This window comes from Amphibalanus amphitrite, unplaced genomic scaffold (assembly GCF_019059575.1).
Source record: "Amphibalanus amphitrite isolate SeventyFive unplaced genomic scaffold, NRLGWU_Aamphi_draft 000356F_arrow, whole genome shotgun sequence".
NCBI classification, from domain to species: Eukaryota; Metazoa; Arthropoda; class Thecostraca; order Balanomorpha; family Balanidae; genus Amphibalanus; species Amphibalanus amphitrite.
In genome coordinates, this window is record NW_024881850.1 from 19,217 (window position 1) to 37,223 (window position 18,007).

Genomic DNA, 18,007 nt, shown 5'->3' on the forward strand with positions numbered 1-18,007 from the left:
CGGTGGAGGGGGAGGGGAGGGGCTGCACTCGGCAGGTGGGGTGGGACGGGAGAGCGTTCACGGGAACCGGGCTTTACACAGAGTTTACTGCAAAGAACAAGCCAACAAAACAAGACCGGAGCAGTTGGAACTATTACAACGACTTTTGGAGGCGTGTTGTGTAATATTCGGAACCAAAAGGACAGAATCAGGAGGGATTCGGAACAGAATGTAACCACGGCACTCCCACGAATGTTCCACGAAGTTCGAGGCGCGGAGCTAAGCGAAAATAGGAGAAAAGATGTGTTGGATGGGCTTGTGGTATCGAAGTGACTAGATTCAGTGTTATTTTCCATGCAGATTGCAGAGTCGAAGCATTGTAACGGTGATGTGGTTTCGGATTGATCAAGCCAAGTATCACTCAACGGAAATAACAAATTCAGCTATTGAGTCGGAAACGGTCAGATTCAAGCACGGTAGACGAAAAAGTAAGGCAAGGAATCCCAATTACTGCACCAGAAATAAGTAGCAGATTTATCCACGATCTGAATAAAACACGAAGGTCACGCAAAGCCAGAGCTCTCATTGTTGTCACGCGAGCGCCTTTCGTACAAACTAAAATAGCGGACCATACCAAAATACTGAATGCTGTGAATTCAGGGAGCTTCTACCTATTTCTGACCCACTCCAGTCCAGCACCGAAACAATTATACGTCACATAGACCACTGACCACAGGTCTATGTATGTCATCAGCATGATCGTTAAAAAAAAAACGTAGCAAAGGATTCATTCTCCCTATACTAAGCCTTCCCTTACCCTCCTTTCTTTCTTCCACTATTTCCTCCTATCCCACTTCCTCCCTCCCTCCCTCCCTCCCTCCCTCCCTCTCTCTCTCTCTCTCTCTCTCTCTCTCTCTCTCTCTCTCTCTCTCTCTCTCTCTCTCTCTTCCTCTCTTCCTCTCATCCCACCGTCCACTCACCGGCTCCTTCTGTCCGTTGGGTCGGATCAGGAAGCACTCGACCTTGCCCTGACCGGCCGAGAACGTTTCCACGGTGAAGAAGGTGGGTGCTCCGACCACCGGGCCCGTGGGCTCCACACCCGGGCCGTAGCAGCGTACCCTGAGGGCAGGTCACGGGTCAGGGGTCAGGTCACGGGGGTCGGGAGTCACGGAAGCAAGGGATCATGGGCTGAGAAAACAGATCAAGCCAGAAATCTTGGAGCATGCTGGGGCCACTGACAACTGCTGATAACTGGGACTGCCGACAACGTGGGCTGCTGAGCAAGTTCTTTGGCATGAACTTATCGATGGAAATTTTGAAAATTGATGACATATGAAGATGTATCTGGCGGACGGTAGTTATTTTGAACATTTAGCCTGTCCACCGTAGAGGATGTTTATAATGACCAGTAACGGTTCTGTCGTCTGTATGGTTAGCGGTTGTGTCCTCAGGCGACCAGAGACCGCTGACCCGGCACCGTTCTGGGAAATCATCACTAACTGAGTGATCAAAGTCGGACCACACATAACACTTCATAATTTATGTTATAACGGACTTATACCCCACCATCAAGACGAATTAGAAGACATTGCGGTATCCGCTTGACGCTTCACTTATAAAAAGGCCGTTGCAGTGGTGTATCAAGTTATCGACACACAATTCAAATGGATCAAAAGTAACAGGCATTAGAGAAAAAGGCGCGGGTTTCTTAATTAAGTCCCAACGTAGTTTCTGACATAGCTGGGATTGAAGACCAGCGCCTAACGTCTAGCAGGGACGGTTAGTAACACGGCAAAGTACAGCAAAAATGCTGGTTACATGAATTAGACATTCGCTCCGCTCGAACTGCAGAGATTTTACCAAACACACCGGCTCATATCGAATGTCGATCTGCGAGGTTACTGAGTACGTCTGCGACAAGTCAGTCTCTTCTCTAGCCGGTAACGTCCTCTGAACATGCAGTTACGGCAAGCGACACCAGAGACGGTCCTATGCTATGCCATTCTAGTCTGCAGGCTGCAGTTTTGGCATGGTGGGCATTGGACACGGTACAGCAGCGGCGGTTCCGGCGACGTCACTGACAGTTGCTGTCGTCACCCCTCTGCAACATTCCACTGACCCCGCTACGCTCGGTCCTGCAACGGCCAACGCCGCAATATTTGTCGTCTTTAACACGCGCAGTGAAAGGGTTGCGAGTACTACGCCCAGTGGAAGGGGGGGGGGGAGCGGATGTCGCCCCCCCCCTAAGATCTCAGCTCCCACTGAAGCTAGGTAGTTGGCGGCCCAGGGGAACTCTGTTGTGTGTGAATTTCATGACCCTAGGTCAATATCTTCAAGGTCAAATGAGGTCAAAAGTGGTCAAATCTGCCATATTAGCGACTTTTTTGCGTTTACACGCCGATAACTCAAAAAGTTACCGGCCGATTTTCTTTTTTCTTTCACTATACGAAAGAACATACATTTGCGAGTAGGTATGGTGACTTTCTTGTTAATCCAACAATAAATATGGCAGTTAGAAGCCTGCTAAGCGTAAGATGTCGCCGGCTGAAGCGGGATCGGCGGGCGCGGGAAACGCGGCAATCACAATTTTGTGTTTACACTCATAACTCAAGTTGTTACCGGCCGATTTTCAAAATTCTTTGACCATAAGATTGCCTGTACATTTCTTAGTCTTCTCACAAAATTTGACGCCAATCGAATATAATCAGCGGTAAGGAGCGGCGAGCGCGATGTAAAGACGGAACCGTCCCGCCCCGGCACAGTCTACAATTCAGGCGGCGCGTAACGGCTAGCGCCGGCCGCCGCGCCGCCTTACTAGAAAAGTTGTGACCCGATTTTTTTATTTCTTGCACGAGAAGATCCGCAGTTCAATTCTGGACAGGTAGCCAGAATTTCACATTAATATCATGTTTGCGGCGCGAGTTATTGGCGAAAAACAGGAGGGGTGGGCGAAATCCGCCCCCCCTTCCACTGCGCGTGTTAAAGGGACCATCCCACCTTAACATTAGTTTTGAGTTGAGATAGCCAAGTTTGCGGCCAAGCTCAGAAACCACCATTTATCCTGGTCGCAACCCCCGCAGCTTTATGGTGTTCAAGAAATTTCTTCCCTTTACTTGCAGGGTGGGACCGAGTAGTAAAGTAATCTTGGGTGGGACCAGCTTAGTCCCTATCTCTTAACCATTAGCGGTTTGTTGATGACGTCAGCAGTCATTTCAACGCCCGCCATTCCTTGAACCCGAGTTTTGCTGACCTTGAGCTCCCTTTTTTATCAACGTGAAATCCGTCGTCGGCGCTGAGAAAGCCTATTGCTTTTCATTTTAATTTGAATATTAGAAGATACCCACCACTGGAACTTGGACTGATATTATACCAAGGCCGAAGATGATCAAGCTGCCTGCTATATCTGGAGCTTGGTGTTCAACTTCAACATGGAATGAAAAACAAAATATCAAAGCAAACTGGATATGGTACTGCAAGTTTAAGTCCAAAGAAATTTGAAGAGCTGACAATTGACATTAATTCTTTTCCCGCAAGGTTTCCATAGGAGATCACACCATGAAGAAATATTTTTGATGTTAACAGTTGAAAGGGGATTGATCTTCCAGTTTTGACGAAAGACGCTGCTGACTGTCTTTGGAAAAGGATGTCGGCATGAGGTGCAATTGTGCTTGTGAAGTGGTTATAACTGGTCTTTTCACAGTGTTAAATTAAATGTGCCATTGCAGCCAAGTGTGTTATCATGTAAGGTAAAATCAAAACTACAATGTTGGTTTTACGAGTATTGAGAAGGCTGGTAGGTAACACCTGCCTGTGCTCGTAAATCATGCTGCCAAGGTATTCTAAATTAATTTTATCATACACTTTTGTTGTCCAGAATGGTTGCACTATTGTTTGGTATCATATTATTCCATGTACATATGGTAGTGTTAAGTCCGACCAACATGTTACCAGATTTGAAGCTGTTACGTTACCTAAGTACCTACCTGTTTTTTTACTGGCGTGGTGAATGTCACCTGGATTTTGTTTTGAGGTGCAGACCTAGTAACTCTGACTACATGGGTTTGAAGCTATTATCTATTCTGTTTTTACTGGCCTGGTGAATGGCGACTGATGTTGTCCGTGGATGGCACTGAAACAAATTTTGAGTGTCAACTGCCATGTACAGTGTTTTAATACAATGCTGAGGGCTGAAAGTTGTCTTGTTTAGAGTGGTGAAAGTTCAGGATATGCCAGCCACCATGGTGGGTCAGAGTTAATGTGTTGCAGTCAGTTCGGCTTCGGCAAGCACACGGATGGGCATACGCATCAAGACCTGCTCTGCCATACTTTCAGCCAATTTTACCTAGGCAAGTCTTTTCTTTTTTTCTGCCAAAAGCTATGACATTGTGAATTTCAGTGCTGTGGCCTGTGTGTAGCTTTCAGGAAAGCAATTCTAAATAAAGCTCTGATAAAGTGCATGAAATCAGCAATGCAGCCCTCTATTACATTTTCTACAACATCTTACTTGTTCCTTGCATGGAGAGAAAAATGCAATGTTATGAATTTGTTTATTCACATAATTTGACAAGCATGCAGTTACCTGCTACTATCACTGCACAAAACAGAGCAGAAAACATCAGTTGATCAAACACAAGACACAACAGAAGTTTACAACATAGGCCTGCCGAACCTGCTTCCTCCCACCACAGTTGATGCCATTTCCTAGCCTGGCTTGATGTGAGCACTGAATAGCTGCTTTGTCTAATTACAGCTCACTACCATTCAACTTAAACTACTCTCTTTAAAGTAAGAGTGAGAGCGTTCAGTGTTCATAGCAGCTCGACAGACGACAGACAACAAACATCTTGACAAACTAACCAGTATTTGATTTGGCTAATGATTTATGTGCCTGTTGTATCATGGCCAAACTACTTTAACAGCAATAATCCCTGTTTCATCTTGATCTTGCTTTTAATTCCATTTGAACTCAGATCTTGAAACAATCATCTGAAGTGATATCAGATACTGGCTTCTGTTTCTCTTGAAAGCAAGTTAAAACAACAATGATAAACTAAGGCAGGAGATGTGAGTTGTGGCAGTAGATTTTTGATTCAACATATGTCAACCTATATTGCTTGAGACCTCTGTGACAGACAAACAAATATTTATAGTTTTTTGATAGTTTGGATTCTTGGCTTGATTTAGCACAAGGCCCTATATAGATGGTATGCTCATTAGGCCGAAGCAGCGATTTCCGTGACGTCACAGGTACGAAGGGTGGGACGGCTGTAATGCAATCCTATGGAAAATGACCCAACTTTAGGGCTCTCCCACATAGCTGCCAACCTCGACACTAAGGTAAAAGTTATATCACATAAAAGCTCAAATCAAGACGAACAAGAAACCTTTCTGACGTTTTTACGTATTACTAACGGCTTAGACTCTATTCAAGTATATTCAGAGCTCTGCATTACCTCACTTTTTCTGCCGTCAATGCCACTACAAATGACTAGTCGGCGCACGTGCGCTTGTCGAGCGGGGACCACCAGTCGGACGATTCAGAGCTGCCGCCCAATCAGAACGCCGCAATGCCGTGACGTCATTGGTCGCACACGACACGTTACGGAGATAGGGATGAGACAGCCCTGGATTTAGCAGATCAGCTGTGAACCTTGACTGAAATCACATAAATGTCATGGTACCCGAACGAATCCTCGCATGACATTTCTTCGTCCGCATTTCTTCGTCTACAAATCTTCGTCGGTGCATTTATTTGTCCATCAATGCTTACTCTTGCATATATTTGCGTTGAAGAAGAAATGCGAGCCGATTTTCAGATACCCTGATGCGAGACAAAGTAATCCGATACGAATAAATGCCCTGACGAAAATTTGCAGACGAAGAATTGCGATACGAAAAAATGCCATAAGAAGAATTGTCCTGGAATCCTTTGTTGGCCATCATATACTGACCTTGATAAGATAAACGCATCATTCGCGCAATATTTGTCGCACTTTGATACCAAATTATTGCTTCCAAATGCCGACGTAAAGAAAACCTTTATGTGACGTCATAGAAACAGCGGAATTCCCAAAAAGTAAACAAAAATAAAAGTCTTATATCTCGAAAACGGTTGAATATTTTCCGGTAAAATTTGGTAGATGTTCATTTTCGCTCTTTGTGATTCACGCTACATCACTTTTATGCCAATTCATTAACTTTTTTGAAGGTGGGAGGGTCCCTTTAAGGATGGCGTTCATTGCTCAAACGGTGCGACGGTTTTGATAAGGGATGCACCAGACGTGCAAGTTGTTGAGACACCGATGGTGCTCAATGATATAGATGATGCTTAGATAATCTACAACCGCCATCGCTCCACATCGTAACTTATCAAGCCATCGAGCTTCCGAGCTCAGCCCACAGCCCATCGTTTATCGTTCATCATCGCAGCACATCGCCCAATATCATCCACAATCCATCGTTCATCGTCCACTGAGCTACCGCTAGTTTCCCACCGGACACAAGTCTACCCACCAAAACCACAACGAACCTCAGGCCCACCGCCCACCAGCCCACTACCAATACCAATCCATTGTCCGCCTGCATACCACCCATCGAACCATCGTCCAACGCCCACCGTGCATCTCCCACCACCCACCGCCTACCGACCCATCGCCCGCCGCCAGTACCGCCTGCCGACCCATCGCCCGCCTGTCGCCTGCCGATACAGCACATCCCCTCCCCTCCAGGGCGGCTGGAATTTTTCCGTGGCCTTCCGCCGCTCCGGGAACCGACCGCCACCAACCGCCACCCAGCGATGACGTCACCATCTGAACGAACACTGATGACGTCATCCGTCTGAACGAACACCGATGACGTCATCCGCCGGCTGGATTAATTGTGGCGCGCAAACGCCGGCCTGGCAACGACCGCCAGACGGGCGAGCCTGAATGATATGAGATATGAGTCTCGTTTGGATTAACCAGTCTCACCCCGCGAAATACAAATGCGCAAGTTAGCGTCGGCTATAAACCCCGCTAAATTCTGCGAGGAGTTGAAGCTAAGCGACAGAACACAGCCTATGAGTCAGGCCTTTGTGGTCGGACGTCACCTTTGGCCACCTGCCACCCCTCCATATCCCTCGCCAGGGGCGGATCCAGAAAATCTCCAAGGGAGGGGCCATTAGAAACCAGGAGGCCCCCCCCATAATCCCACCTGTTGGAGGCCCCATCTTCCCACTTGTTGGCCCCCCCCCAAAAAAAAAACTGCGTCTATTGAGCTTATCTAGCTGTTCAGGCAACATCTCAACATCTGTGCAGGCTTGGAGGCCCTCTGTGCAGGTTAGGAGGCCCTGTAAAAGTGGTCATCTCTGTGAGTATAAGAGACCTCCAAGTTATGAAAAGCTTTACCAATCTTCTAACAAAGAAGTCTTCTCAGCTAGTCTTCTAAGAAATAACTAAGTGGGTAGGTAAAAAAAAACTCATCGGATTTCGGCCACTTTATTTTCAGGAGGCCCCCTTTTCAGCTTTTTAACTTTTTAACTTTTTATTTTATTTTTGAAAAAAAAATCGGCCAAGGGGGGGGGGGCATGGCCCCCATGGCCCCCCCCTTGAATCCGCGCCTGTCCCTCGCCCCTGAGGTCTTTGGTTCACAGCACGCCCTCGCCGCCCTCTGGCAGCTTCGTGAGGTGTTTGTCTCGCTCCGACGCGCTGACGAGCCAGCACGTCTGGTTGGGAGGTTTGGTCGTGCTTTTGGCGTGCTCTGGCCGTACTCGGACCGTGTTTGGTGTTCCAGGCGTGCTCTGGACGTATCCAGACGGCCGTGCTCGTCGTTGTTTGCGACTTGGGTCAGACGTGCCTACAATCCAGACAGCCAAGCAAGGACAGCGGCCAGCGGTCAGCTCATCGTGGCTGTGCTGAGCGGACGGGTCTGGACGGCGGAGGGAGGGGTAGGAAGAGGGGGGGGGGGTACTCCGTGTCGCTGGCCGACCACAGACACCCCCCACCCCCAGCCCCACCCCACACAGCACCACCCTCCAAGGCCGGGCGGCTCCAGCGTTTGGCGCTCACTGCTCGGCCAAAACGACGCTGCCAGAACGGAAGACGCAGCGGCCAGCGCAGATATCAAAGGCAGGCGGCGGAAGAGACATGGTCGGAAGGAAGCTATGCGACCTCAAAACGGAGATATGGTTGAGTAAGAATTCATTCATGCCGTTTCAACGCTGTTTTCTGAAACTCAGCACGAAAACAGAAAATATGTGTTATGTTATTTTCACTACGCTGCAATTATAAGTTGGTTAATAAAATCACCATTCAACTAGTGACTCTGTCAATACAACTCACACCATTTCACTCGGACCAAACTAGTTCAAACTCTCAAACGGTTTAGTTGAGCACCGCACACAAAGGGAACCTGGGCGTTAGTTGGGTAACGACTTAGTCTACGACACACAGACAGACAAACACACTGTTGTACCTGGCACCGATGGCAGATTGACTGAAACAAATCGACACCATAATGTCAGATGGCCAGTCGGGGGAGAGCTGTACGGTCAACAATTACAGGCTCGTTTACAGAATCATGGAGGTAGTTTGGGTCCATTTCATGTGAGTGCAGCCAGTAATTTATCGGATCGATTTTTATCGTTTGTTACACTTCCATAGCAGACTGTCCAAGAATACTATGACATTACTAGACCCTAAAACGGAAATAATTGTCATATTTCACAAAACCCATCTACTATCAGACACCATTTACCCATGAAACGTAAGCAATGAAAGTTTTTTTTTGCGCCGGCAAAATGGGCCGAATAGCATTGAAATAGACGAGCATTTTGCAGGACACACAAACCTAATTAATTCACGACACCAATTAGCTGACCAAATGAGTCAAAACCTAAGCCACCTCCTCTTTACCACTCCCCAAAACCAGCGCACCACACCACCCACCCAGTAGGCCCAGCAGACCGGCACGGCGCGGCGGGCCTCGTCCCGTGACCGTCACGCTCCAGTGGTCAGGTCACGCACACACGGAAATTTAGCGGCCAATGGCCCGCTGTCCACTCAGCGCAGTAGACTCAATGGACTAAATAGAGCCCGTCAGTGGCACGGGTCACGGACCATAGGTCACAGCTGGCCGGAAACCGAAGTGAAAACGGCTTTACGGAGTCCTTAGTCTGAGTCCTTAGGGGCTGAGAACCTTACAGAACGAAGATGTGAAATATTGATACCTACGAACAAGCCACCCAAATGGTCAATTAAAGGTATGAAGAATAATACTTACCGCGCAGTAAAATTGCCTAATTTGCTGCATGTCAATATCACGATTACTTTGTCAATATGTCCTCCCTGTGATTCCAGTCCTACGTCGGTACATCCCCAATAAAGCTCCGTTCACACAGTAACGACATGCCGTCCATCTCCACACAGCCTGGAATGTCGGACGGCCGTTTCTAGCACCGGATGACCAGCGAAACAGAGCAGCTAATCGGCCATGCCGGGCGCGTGTGAACCGGCCTTAACGGCCTGTCAACAACCTCTAGCCGAGCGACTCAGCCACTTTTCACCAGCTAAACAGCGGCGAGTTCTTTCCCAAACTAGCGCATGTCAGGTGAGAAATACTCGGTGTTCCAGTGAGAAAATGGGTGTCATGGAAGGTCACTGGATGGTCATCGTCTCTCAGCTCTGTCTCACCTGTTGGGGTTTGTCTTTGCGCGGAGTGGCGCGCCGGCCTTCAGCTTGGCGTTGGGGTACTGCGAGAGGTACGTCATCATCGACAGCTCGTCCACGTTCGGGTCAATCATGTCCTCCGGCTGGATCAGCTGTAATGTGGCGGAGACATGGGTGTAAGTTCGAGAGGCAGAGTTAGGTCTGAAAGGGGCTGATAACGTGTGGCTGCCATGGTTAGCCTGGCGATATTTTATTACGATTGTATGACTGTCCAGAGGAGCTTTAAGCCATGTCGTCCCTAGTGAAATGCGCACAAACAAACGGAACTCACAGCCATAAATCGTAGTAAGCCGTGGTGGGTATTTTTCCGCTCAGTATCAGGCAGAAAGTGCGATGTAGACGAACAAAACGCAATAGCGCGAATGAATTCCCCGCTAGTTTGTGAGCCGGCGTAGCGTTCCACTAACTACAGGCGTAGCGTTCCACTAACTAGCCGCTCAGTGTACACAGAGCGGCTCTCCGCATCGGTTAGCGTTTTCCGTCGTACCTGAGGCACGTTGAGCCAGTCGTCGGCCAGACCCATAGCCTCCGTGGCGTTCTTGAGGGCGTCCTCTGGCCTCCAGTCAGACCAGTCAGGGCACAGACCTGGAGAAAAGGGATAGGTTCCCGTCAGTTATACGGAAAACACACACCAGGGAGACATATCGAGGACGTCCTCTGGCTTCCAGTCGGACCAGTCAGGGCACAGACCTGAATGGAAGGAAGAAAGACCACCGTCAGTATGAGCATTTAACACCGGGGCAGCACATGAGTAGGAATTGAGGAACCCTGCGCATCTTATCAAAGGAAGTATTATAGCAAAATTACAGGAAATACACTGGCAAATGGTGCACCCAGCAATTGATGACACGAGCTAATACGAGCATAGCCACATACCTATAACAATATACCTACGACACCTACGTGCAAATTACAGGCCCGCATCAACATTTCAACACTCGAGAAATTCACAACTCATTTGTTCATGTCTCTCTTTAAATTGCCCATCCATTCCATCCTCCTCCGGCGGTCCAGTCAATCACACGGAACCATTACACTCCAGACTTCTGTCTACCACGGCCCTTCCGGCATTAGCGGTGAAGTCCGTGGCCCCACCAGCGGCGCATAGTCCACATTCCAGGTCAAATAGCTCCGTTCAAATACCGCCCCCGAGAGGAGTCACAGATCACTTGTGCCGCGTCATGGCTCCAATGGCTCCGTATAAAAAGGGGCCGATTACCGGGACAGAGAAATAGGGGCTAAGTGGCACGTCAGTGGGGTTAATGAGAGTGGTGTGAGGCGGGGTAGGAGTGGGCAAGAGGACAATGCGGAACGGAAATTGTCACAAAACGGTCCGACGTCAAAGGTTTTGATTGTTCCAAATGAATACCTACGGTTGGAAGTATCAATGGGGACAAATTGCCTATTCGTAAAGGATTTTCGACTATTGAGTTATTCACTCCATAAATAAAGACATTTAGCATTTGCCACATTCCATCAAAAGTGCAGACATAACATATAATTCACTTGCACTTGAGGTATAATTACGGAACTCTTATCCGAGTAAAAAGTTTCCAACACGTCACCGCAGCGGTGCCCGCTCCTGGAATCGCTAAGTAGCCGCCGTCAAAGCTGGCGATCATCAGCACGACAGGCCGGACCAGACGGCGCCGGACCGGGGATCAGGGGGAGGGGTACACGGTTGGCACGAGCCCGTGGCACGCTCGCCCTCTACCCCAGGGAGGTAACGGGCCCTGGCATCACAACTGCCTGAGTTCTCTCGTGGGTGAGGCTGGGGTGCTCATAACTCAGTGCTCACCGCTCAGTGCTCAGTGCTCACCTAACTTATGCAGTGTTCGCTCATCCTTCGCACCCTTCCCATTCATGCGGGTGACCGACCGACGTCTTAGCAATCGCATGCACAGAGCAGTCAGTCACTGCCCAGCCTCCCCAGACGGTCAGATAGTTTCTTAATCACTACAAATTAGCCTATACCACCCTCGGTAGCAGACCCTGGCTCCTACCGGTGCAGTTTTGCAGGCTTATCTGACGCCGCGTGGAGCATACCCGGGTGATTCAGTGACTAATGAAGTCGGTTCCCTTTAGAGCACGCCGTGGGGAGCACGGGGTGGGAAGTGACATGTGGCGTATGGCCGTCTGTATGATAAGCAGACTGCAATGTCAACACACAAGCGGGCGTTAAGCCCCGTCCGCAATGCAATAGCAGCCAGATTAGGGTGGCACTTAAAAATCAATTTTTGATTTTTAATGCGTGCGGGTGGTTTTCCGGTTCCATTCCCGTAAAAAATAAGGGAGGCAAATTTTTATGGGAAAATATTGATGTTTAGAGGTCGCGAATCAAGGTCAAAATTGAGATTTTGGTAGCATATTTCAATATCATTAAAATCGCTTCTGAATTTCCTATTACGCTATAATCGGATGATAATAAGGCATTTCTTTGTCATTTTCATATTGTTTATTGATATTCTATGCAGCTTCGGCCACGCCAGAACGCTGGTCTATGTACTCCACTACTCCAGTTCCTCCTCTTTAGTAGATTATTGGCGCCTCATTGGAGGGAGGGGTATTATGGGTAACGGGCACCCAGATCACTTTGTGTGTAGCCTGGTTAGCACTTAGCAATTGCAGTCGATCTTCGGGTGTCAGGTTAGCGTTTTCTGTGATCTTTTCAACGACATGGAGGATCCACCTAATCCATCCACCTAACTCAGTGGAGTACTCTGAGGCGGAGAAACGGATGCCGTGCTTGGAACTCCACCGAGAGCAGTTACGCATAGCTCCAGAAGTTTTCGGTAGTCTTCCCGGAGCTAGGCATAGTCCAGCGATGGAAGCGATGGAAGCTGACCAGCACCTTGTCCCACTCCGGAACGTCGTCGACGGCGAACGCCACCGGTGTGATCCTGTCAATGAAGCATGAACTCCCACCCGCCTTTGAACCTCTTAAACAGCTGGATGTAGAGGCCGCTCGAGAATCTACGGCAGGTGGAGAAGGCCTTCTCTAGGACCAGCTCTTACACGTGGTGCCGGCAGGCCAGCTGGAGGACGGGACGATCCAGCTTCTGCTCGATAAGGGCTAAAGTACCGTTCACCAGCATGCTGTTCGCCGTCGTGGCGTCGAAGCAAAAGGTCGCAGTTCCGCTTCTCCAGTTCCTAGCCCCCCAGCGCTGTGAGCATGGCCTCCTGTGCTTGGATGAAGGGGAGTTTGGGAACGGCGAGGAGCTTGGCCACCGTAATCCCCCCCCCCCCCATCACCAGGACCTAGAATCGGTCGACGCTCCTTCTCTCGCGGTTCAGCCGGAGTCGTATCAGAAGTTCCGTGCCGCAGTTGATAACAGGTTCACGTGTTCTTCACACATTACGGTTTGGCAGTTTGGCCCGGTCGAGGCCAGTTCACTGTTGGGGACGTCCGCTCGCCCGCTTACGCTTGGGAGTGTGAGTCGACGTTTCTCTCTCATGGTCGCCATCGTCAAAGACGTTCCCTCCGTGTGCGCGCCGCAACGGCCGGGTAAGTCTGTTGCTGGCACTGGCACTATGTAGAGTCGGAAGAAGCGCCCACGGAAGAACATCCCGAAAGCACAATAAACCAGTGCAGCTCAATGTCCACTCTCGCCTCTGCTTTCCCCCGCCGGCGATAGGCTGACTCCAACTTCTTCACATTCTCTTTGACAGAAAAGGAGCATGTCTCAAGAACCGATAGAACTGTGGGGCTCGTCCTCCCTTTGGAACAGGAGAGTCCGTTCACTCCTCACACTTATAAGAGGATATGACCTCCACTGTGAGAAGGCACCGGTCGCAGGCCAAAAACAGGCCTGACATGGGTAAAACAGCCCAGATCAGACCTGTCTTGGCCTGACCTGGACTGGCTACGATCGACCGGAAGTGATAGGATAAGCAATTGTTATACAAATAAAGGTCAAAATCCGTCGGATATGACGCTTAATGACCACATATGTCATTCCAAATAGGTTTAAAGTAGTTTCCAAAAAGTTGATTTTTTCCCCAAAACTGCCAACTTTGACCTCAATTCGCGACCCCTAAATATCAATATTTTTCAAAATCATTTTGCACACATTATTTTTTACGGGAATGGAACCAGAAAACTACCCGCACGCCTAAAAATCGGATAACATAAAATTCACCCTATTGCTAAGTGCCACCCTAAGCCAGATGCCAAATAGTCGTGACTGATGTTGCCTGGGCTAATACTATGGCGAGAACACTACTAACAAGCTGAGTCAGAATAACTATACCTCTTTCAAAGACGCCTTGAAACGCGTCTTCAAATCAATGAGGATTATTGAAATTTTCATACGAATTGTTCAACCCCTTACAAATTGATAATTACATAGCAGGCAATGGTCTTAGATGACGTGGCTGTGACGGTATACGTAGTTATCTTTCCACTCGGCACTCTCTGGGCCACAGAAAGTCCTAAGCGTTCTCGTCACGTTTTAATCACTCAGTGCACCTAACTAAGATCATCAACAGATACTCTCGTAAAGCGTGATCATCGATTGGTCCAACCAGGGCAGCAGGGTTACGGAATCACTCGTTAGAAGTGCGTAAGACGAGTCCCGTCGCCTGTTCGCACCCGTCGACCCGCGGCCAAAAGCTGGTAGACGATGGTATCATCGCTCTGTGTCGTACATCCTACAACGTTCGATCAGGACCGCTGTTCTGCCCGTAGCAATCAGAGAATAAAATCAGAGGATCGTATCTACGGACGAAAACCCGAAGCGGAATTGGATCTGGGGAACTGGGCATAGAACGACTTGACATTTACCTACAGCGACTTGTAAGAATAAGTTTTGGACTAGCCGAGGTCAAGCAGATTGCATTTTCGAAAAGTGGTTAGGGATAAAGCGACTTATTTACTGGAGTAAGTTAACTTCTCTCATAAACGTCCCGCATGCTCGTCTCAGTGAGAGTAACGGATAACCCAGACGTAGCACATTACGAGAAACGGCATAACCATCACGCCACAATCACCCAATTTAGACAATGGTTCCACATAGCTGATTACCCCAATGGATCTCTTTGTCTTCATCAGTTTAAACGGAAGGCGGAAGCACATAGGGAAGGGCGGCAGCTGGGCAGCGTGACCTCACCCTTCCCAACGAGACCAGTTTGTCAGGGGCTGGCCCTGTGCTGGCCTGGGAACTGGTGCAGCTTGCCCCTAGCAGTATGATTATAGACGAACATTCAGCCAGACTCAGACCGATCTATTTCACCTACGGTTCCGCCCATTTCAGGTAAGAACACCTCTTCCTGAAAAACTCTGATCCCGACTGACAGAACGCTTCTAACATGACCTTGACACCCACTGACCTGACATCTTCACATGACCTGACCCTGACTGACCCGACACCCTTGCCACATGACCTTGACCCCCCAACTGACCTGGCGCCACGCCGTCCACCAGGGCTCCGATGGCCTTGCCGTCACGCCAGTCCGAGGTGAAGTTGCGTACCGGCAGGTCCGGCATCTTGGAGCCGATCCAGTTCATCAGCCTGACACAGTGACGTCATCGGTCAGATCAGGAGTGACGTCACAGAGGGTCTCTGACGTCACACTACACGCTATTGTGGTAGTAGTGGCTTACGGTCAAATGTGTTGGATCACAAGAGACGAGGGTATACGCTACAAAATTAGCAGAGAGCGGTAGAGAAGGCGACGGAAAACAACTCACAGACGATGATATAAACGGACTTAATAAAGCAGACTCGACATTTGACTAAACAATGACGTAGTGAATCGCAAAGCGCCCATTAAACTGAGGATGTTATGACAGCACGCATAATTTTCGGCGCCAACAGTGCGTTCTTTCTGCAGCTAGCTCAACACAATTCTGATAGCCAAGGGTCCAGCCACCGACGCCGCGCATTGCATAATGCCGACAGTGCCGACTCTGAGCGAACTCAAATAAACAGATGTCGGGGATAGGCCGATTGTGCCGCTTCAGATCCAGACGTGATTGGAAACAGATTCTCCGGTATTAGTCGGCACACACACACAGTCTGAGGGTCGACTAAATTCATTCTTCCAAGGTGAATCGTTCAAATGATATTAAACGTGTTGGTCAATCATAATTTTACGTTTTCGTGCAATAGAGAAAAAATTGATAAATATACTTCAAAGCTGGTTTAATGACAGAAAACGGCAACGATCTGAATATCACATAAAGTGATTTTTATTTAATTGGAAAGCGAGAGCACAATATATCACTGTAAAGCAAGCATTTTACAGTTTCCTTTACAGCTCATTTCCCATCGCAGCCCGATCGTCCGACCCGTCTCTCACCTCTGTTTGGGCGTGGGTCCCTTCTCTCCGGGCACGTTCTCGTCTCCTTCCCACATGGGCATGGAGATGCTGTAGTGCAGGATCAGCGTCCATATCAGACCTAGGATCAGCTTCAGGTGACAGTCCACGATGTGGGTAGCGTCTGGAACACGGAGAGACAACTCGATGTTAGTGCTGATCATTCGACGTGGGTTGGTCAAGAAGGGAGTCCACCCAACTGCTTATTATCTCCCACGGAAACCGCACCGAATCGCCATCTGTTGCCGCTCAGGTGGCGCTTTTGGCCACCGGGATAGAGCCTAATTATCTAATTATCGGCCAGTTATTAATATGAACACCATCATAACATGTGCTTCGTCCATGATGACTAATAAACCAAGGCATAAGGCCGAGAATGAGCCGAAAACACAACACCGAATACAACGAAACGAACGCCACAAAGAGACTCAAGCGAGCAGTCTAAAACGTAGAACAGACACCACGAAAGTATGAAAGCCTCCAGTTGTCCCACAGTTTTTTTCCAAGAGCTCAATTTAACGGATCATATCCGACATACATTCTAAGCCGCCACATCGCGAAGCAAGGCACATCTGAGTTCAAACATTAGGTTCGTGCATGCCCTGACCTCTGACTGGCTGTCTGTGCTTTGTCCCGTGTCCCGTTCTCCGTCCTTTTCCGTTCCAATGTCGTGTCCCGTCCCACCCTGCTCCGCTATGTCCGGCCGTCGCCGCTTGTTAGGCGCGCCAAGCTAAAGAAGTACCGCTCGGTTGCGCATCAGTGAACGCATGCTCTATGCACAGACGGCCCACGAGCTGGGCTTCCCGCGCCTGTCACAGCCGTCGTACCGCTTGGGTGGAGTCGGAATCACCCGACAATTCACGGTGACCGCACCGACTCACGATTCACGACAGAATCGTGGGACACACTGTCAGGATGTGAGTGCAGACCTCGATCAAACTAAAAGCTTGAATGGAGTCGGAGCTTCACAATGCCTCTGACGAGTGATGCCGAACGCCACAAACCGACAGACCGCGACGTCGGAAACTTGGCCGCGTTTCTACGTATCCAGACCACGGCACCGTCACAGCACGGGACTCTGACCGGCGAGGCTGACCGTGACCACTGGTCAGTAGAGCGGTCAGCGAACATGGCCGGTCAGATTGGTCACCCCGGGAGCGGGCTGGCCCGGGGTGAGAATCCGGAGCGGCCCGCCCGGCCCCCCGCGGTGGGGCGGCTCCCGGTCTGAGAGTTTGGCATTTGATTAGCATACATTACCGAGGGCGGTACGAGTGAGATCCGTGTGATGAAGCTGACACGGGTGGAGAAGGTGGTGCCGCATGACGGGAGTAGGGCGACGTCGTGAGAGCGAGACGCCAAAACCGACGTGTAGTAAACGTGATGTACCAGAAGTTGTGCCATGAATAAGCCCATGATAACAGAAAAGATCTTTCCTGAATAACACTGTTTCCAAATAGGTATCAGTGTTCTATAATATTGTGTCTTGGCAGGGCACATATGTGTAGATGGATACTATCATTGCTAATGCAATGGGCTGAGAAATGGACAAATGAGGCGCGGAACTCTGCGGTAACTCTTTTCTTTTGGCACACTCTTCCATCTTTCTTCGTGAGAAAGAGATCCAATTCTGATCAATGCTCACGTAGCGCTCATAAGCCGCCGAGCTTTCAAACGAAGAACCGTTACGTGGCTGCACTGGGCTGTCATTTCATGAGTTGTCAATTTTACCATTGTCTTGAATGCACCTCATGTCCGACTGGTCGATCATTATCACCTCCCAATAACGGTTCCATACGATCAGCAGGGCGGCCAGAGAATTGACGTTCGCACAGATAAAAGACGTGTTGAGCGAGACAGCACCACGAGAAGCAGGGCATGAGTCTACTCTAGTCTAGTCTAGTCTAGTCTAGTCTAGTCAAGTCAAGTCAAGTCAAGTCAAGTCTAGTCTAGTCTAGTTTAGTCTAGCCCAGCAAAACCAGTAAAGCCCAAGCCTGGTCTAGCAT

At 49.2% G+C, this 18,007-nt stretch overlaps 1 protein-coding gene across 1 annotated transcript in view; it reads right to left on the minus strand.

Annotated features, from left to right (window-relative positions):
* LOC122389385 (filamin-A-like) overlaps positions 1-18,007 on the minus strand; it is a gene marked incomplete at its 3' end in the record, with an annotated part of 61,355 nt that overhangs the window by 11,573 nt on the left and 31,775 nt on the right. The window contains exons 3-8 of the mRNA XM_043381324.1: positions 15,987-16,128; positions 15,087-15,196; positions 10,174-10,271; positions 9,651-9,778; positions 8,434-8,454; positions 960-1,098 (exon numbers count right to left, since the gene is read on the minus strand). Coding sequence (XP_043237259.1) covers positions 960-1,098; positions 8,434-8,454; positions 9,651-9,778; positions 10,174-10,271; positions 15,087-15,196; positions 15,987-16,128 — 638 coding nt within the window. The remainder of the gene's footprint in view (positions 1-959; positions 1,099-8,433; positions 8,455-9,650; positions 9,779-10,173; positions 10,272-15,086; positions 15,197-15,986; positions 16,129-18,007) is intronic.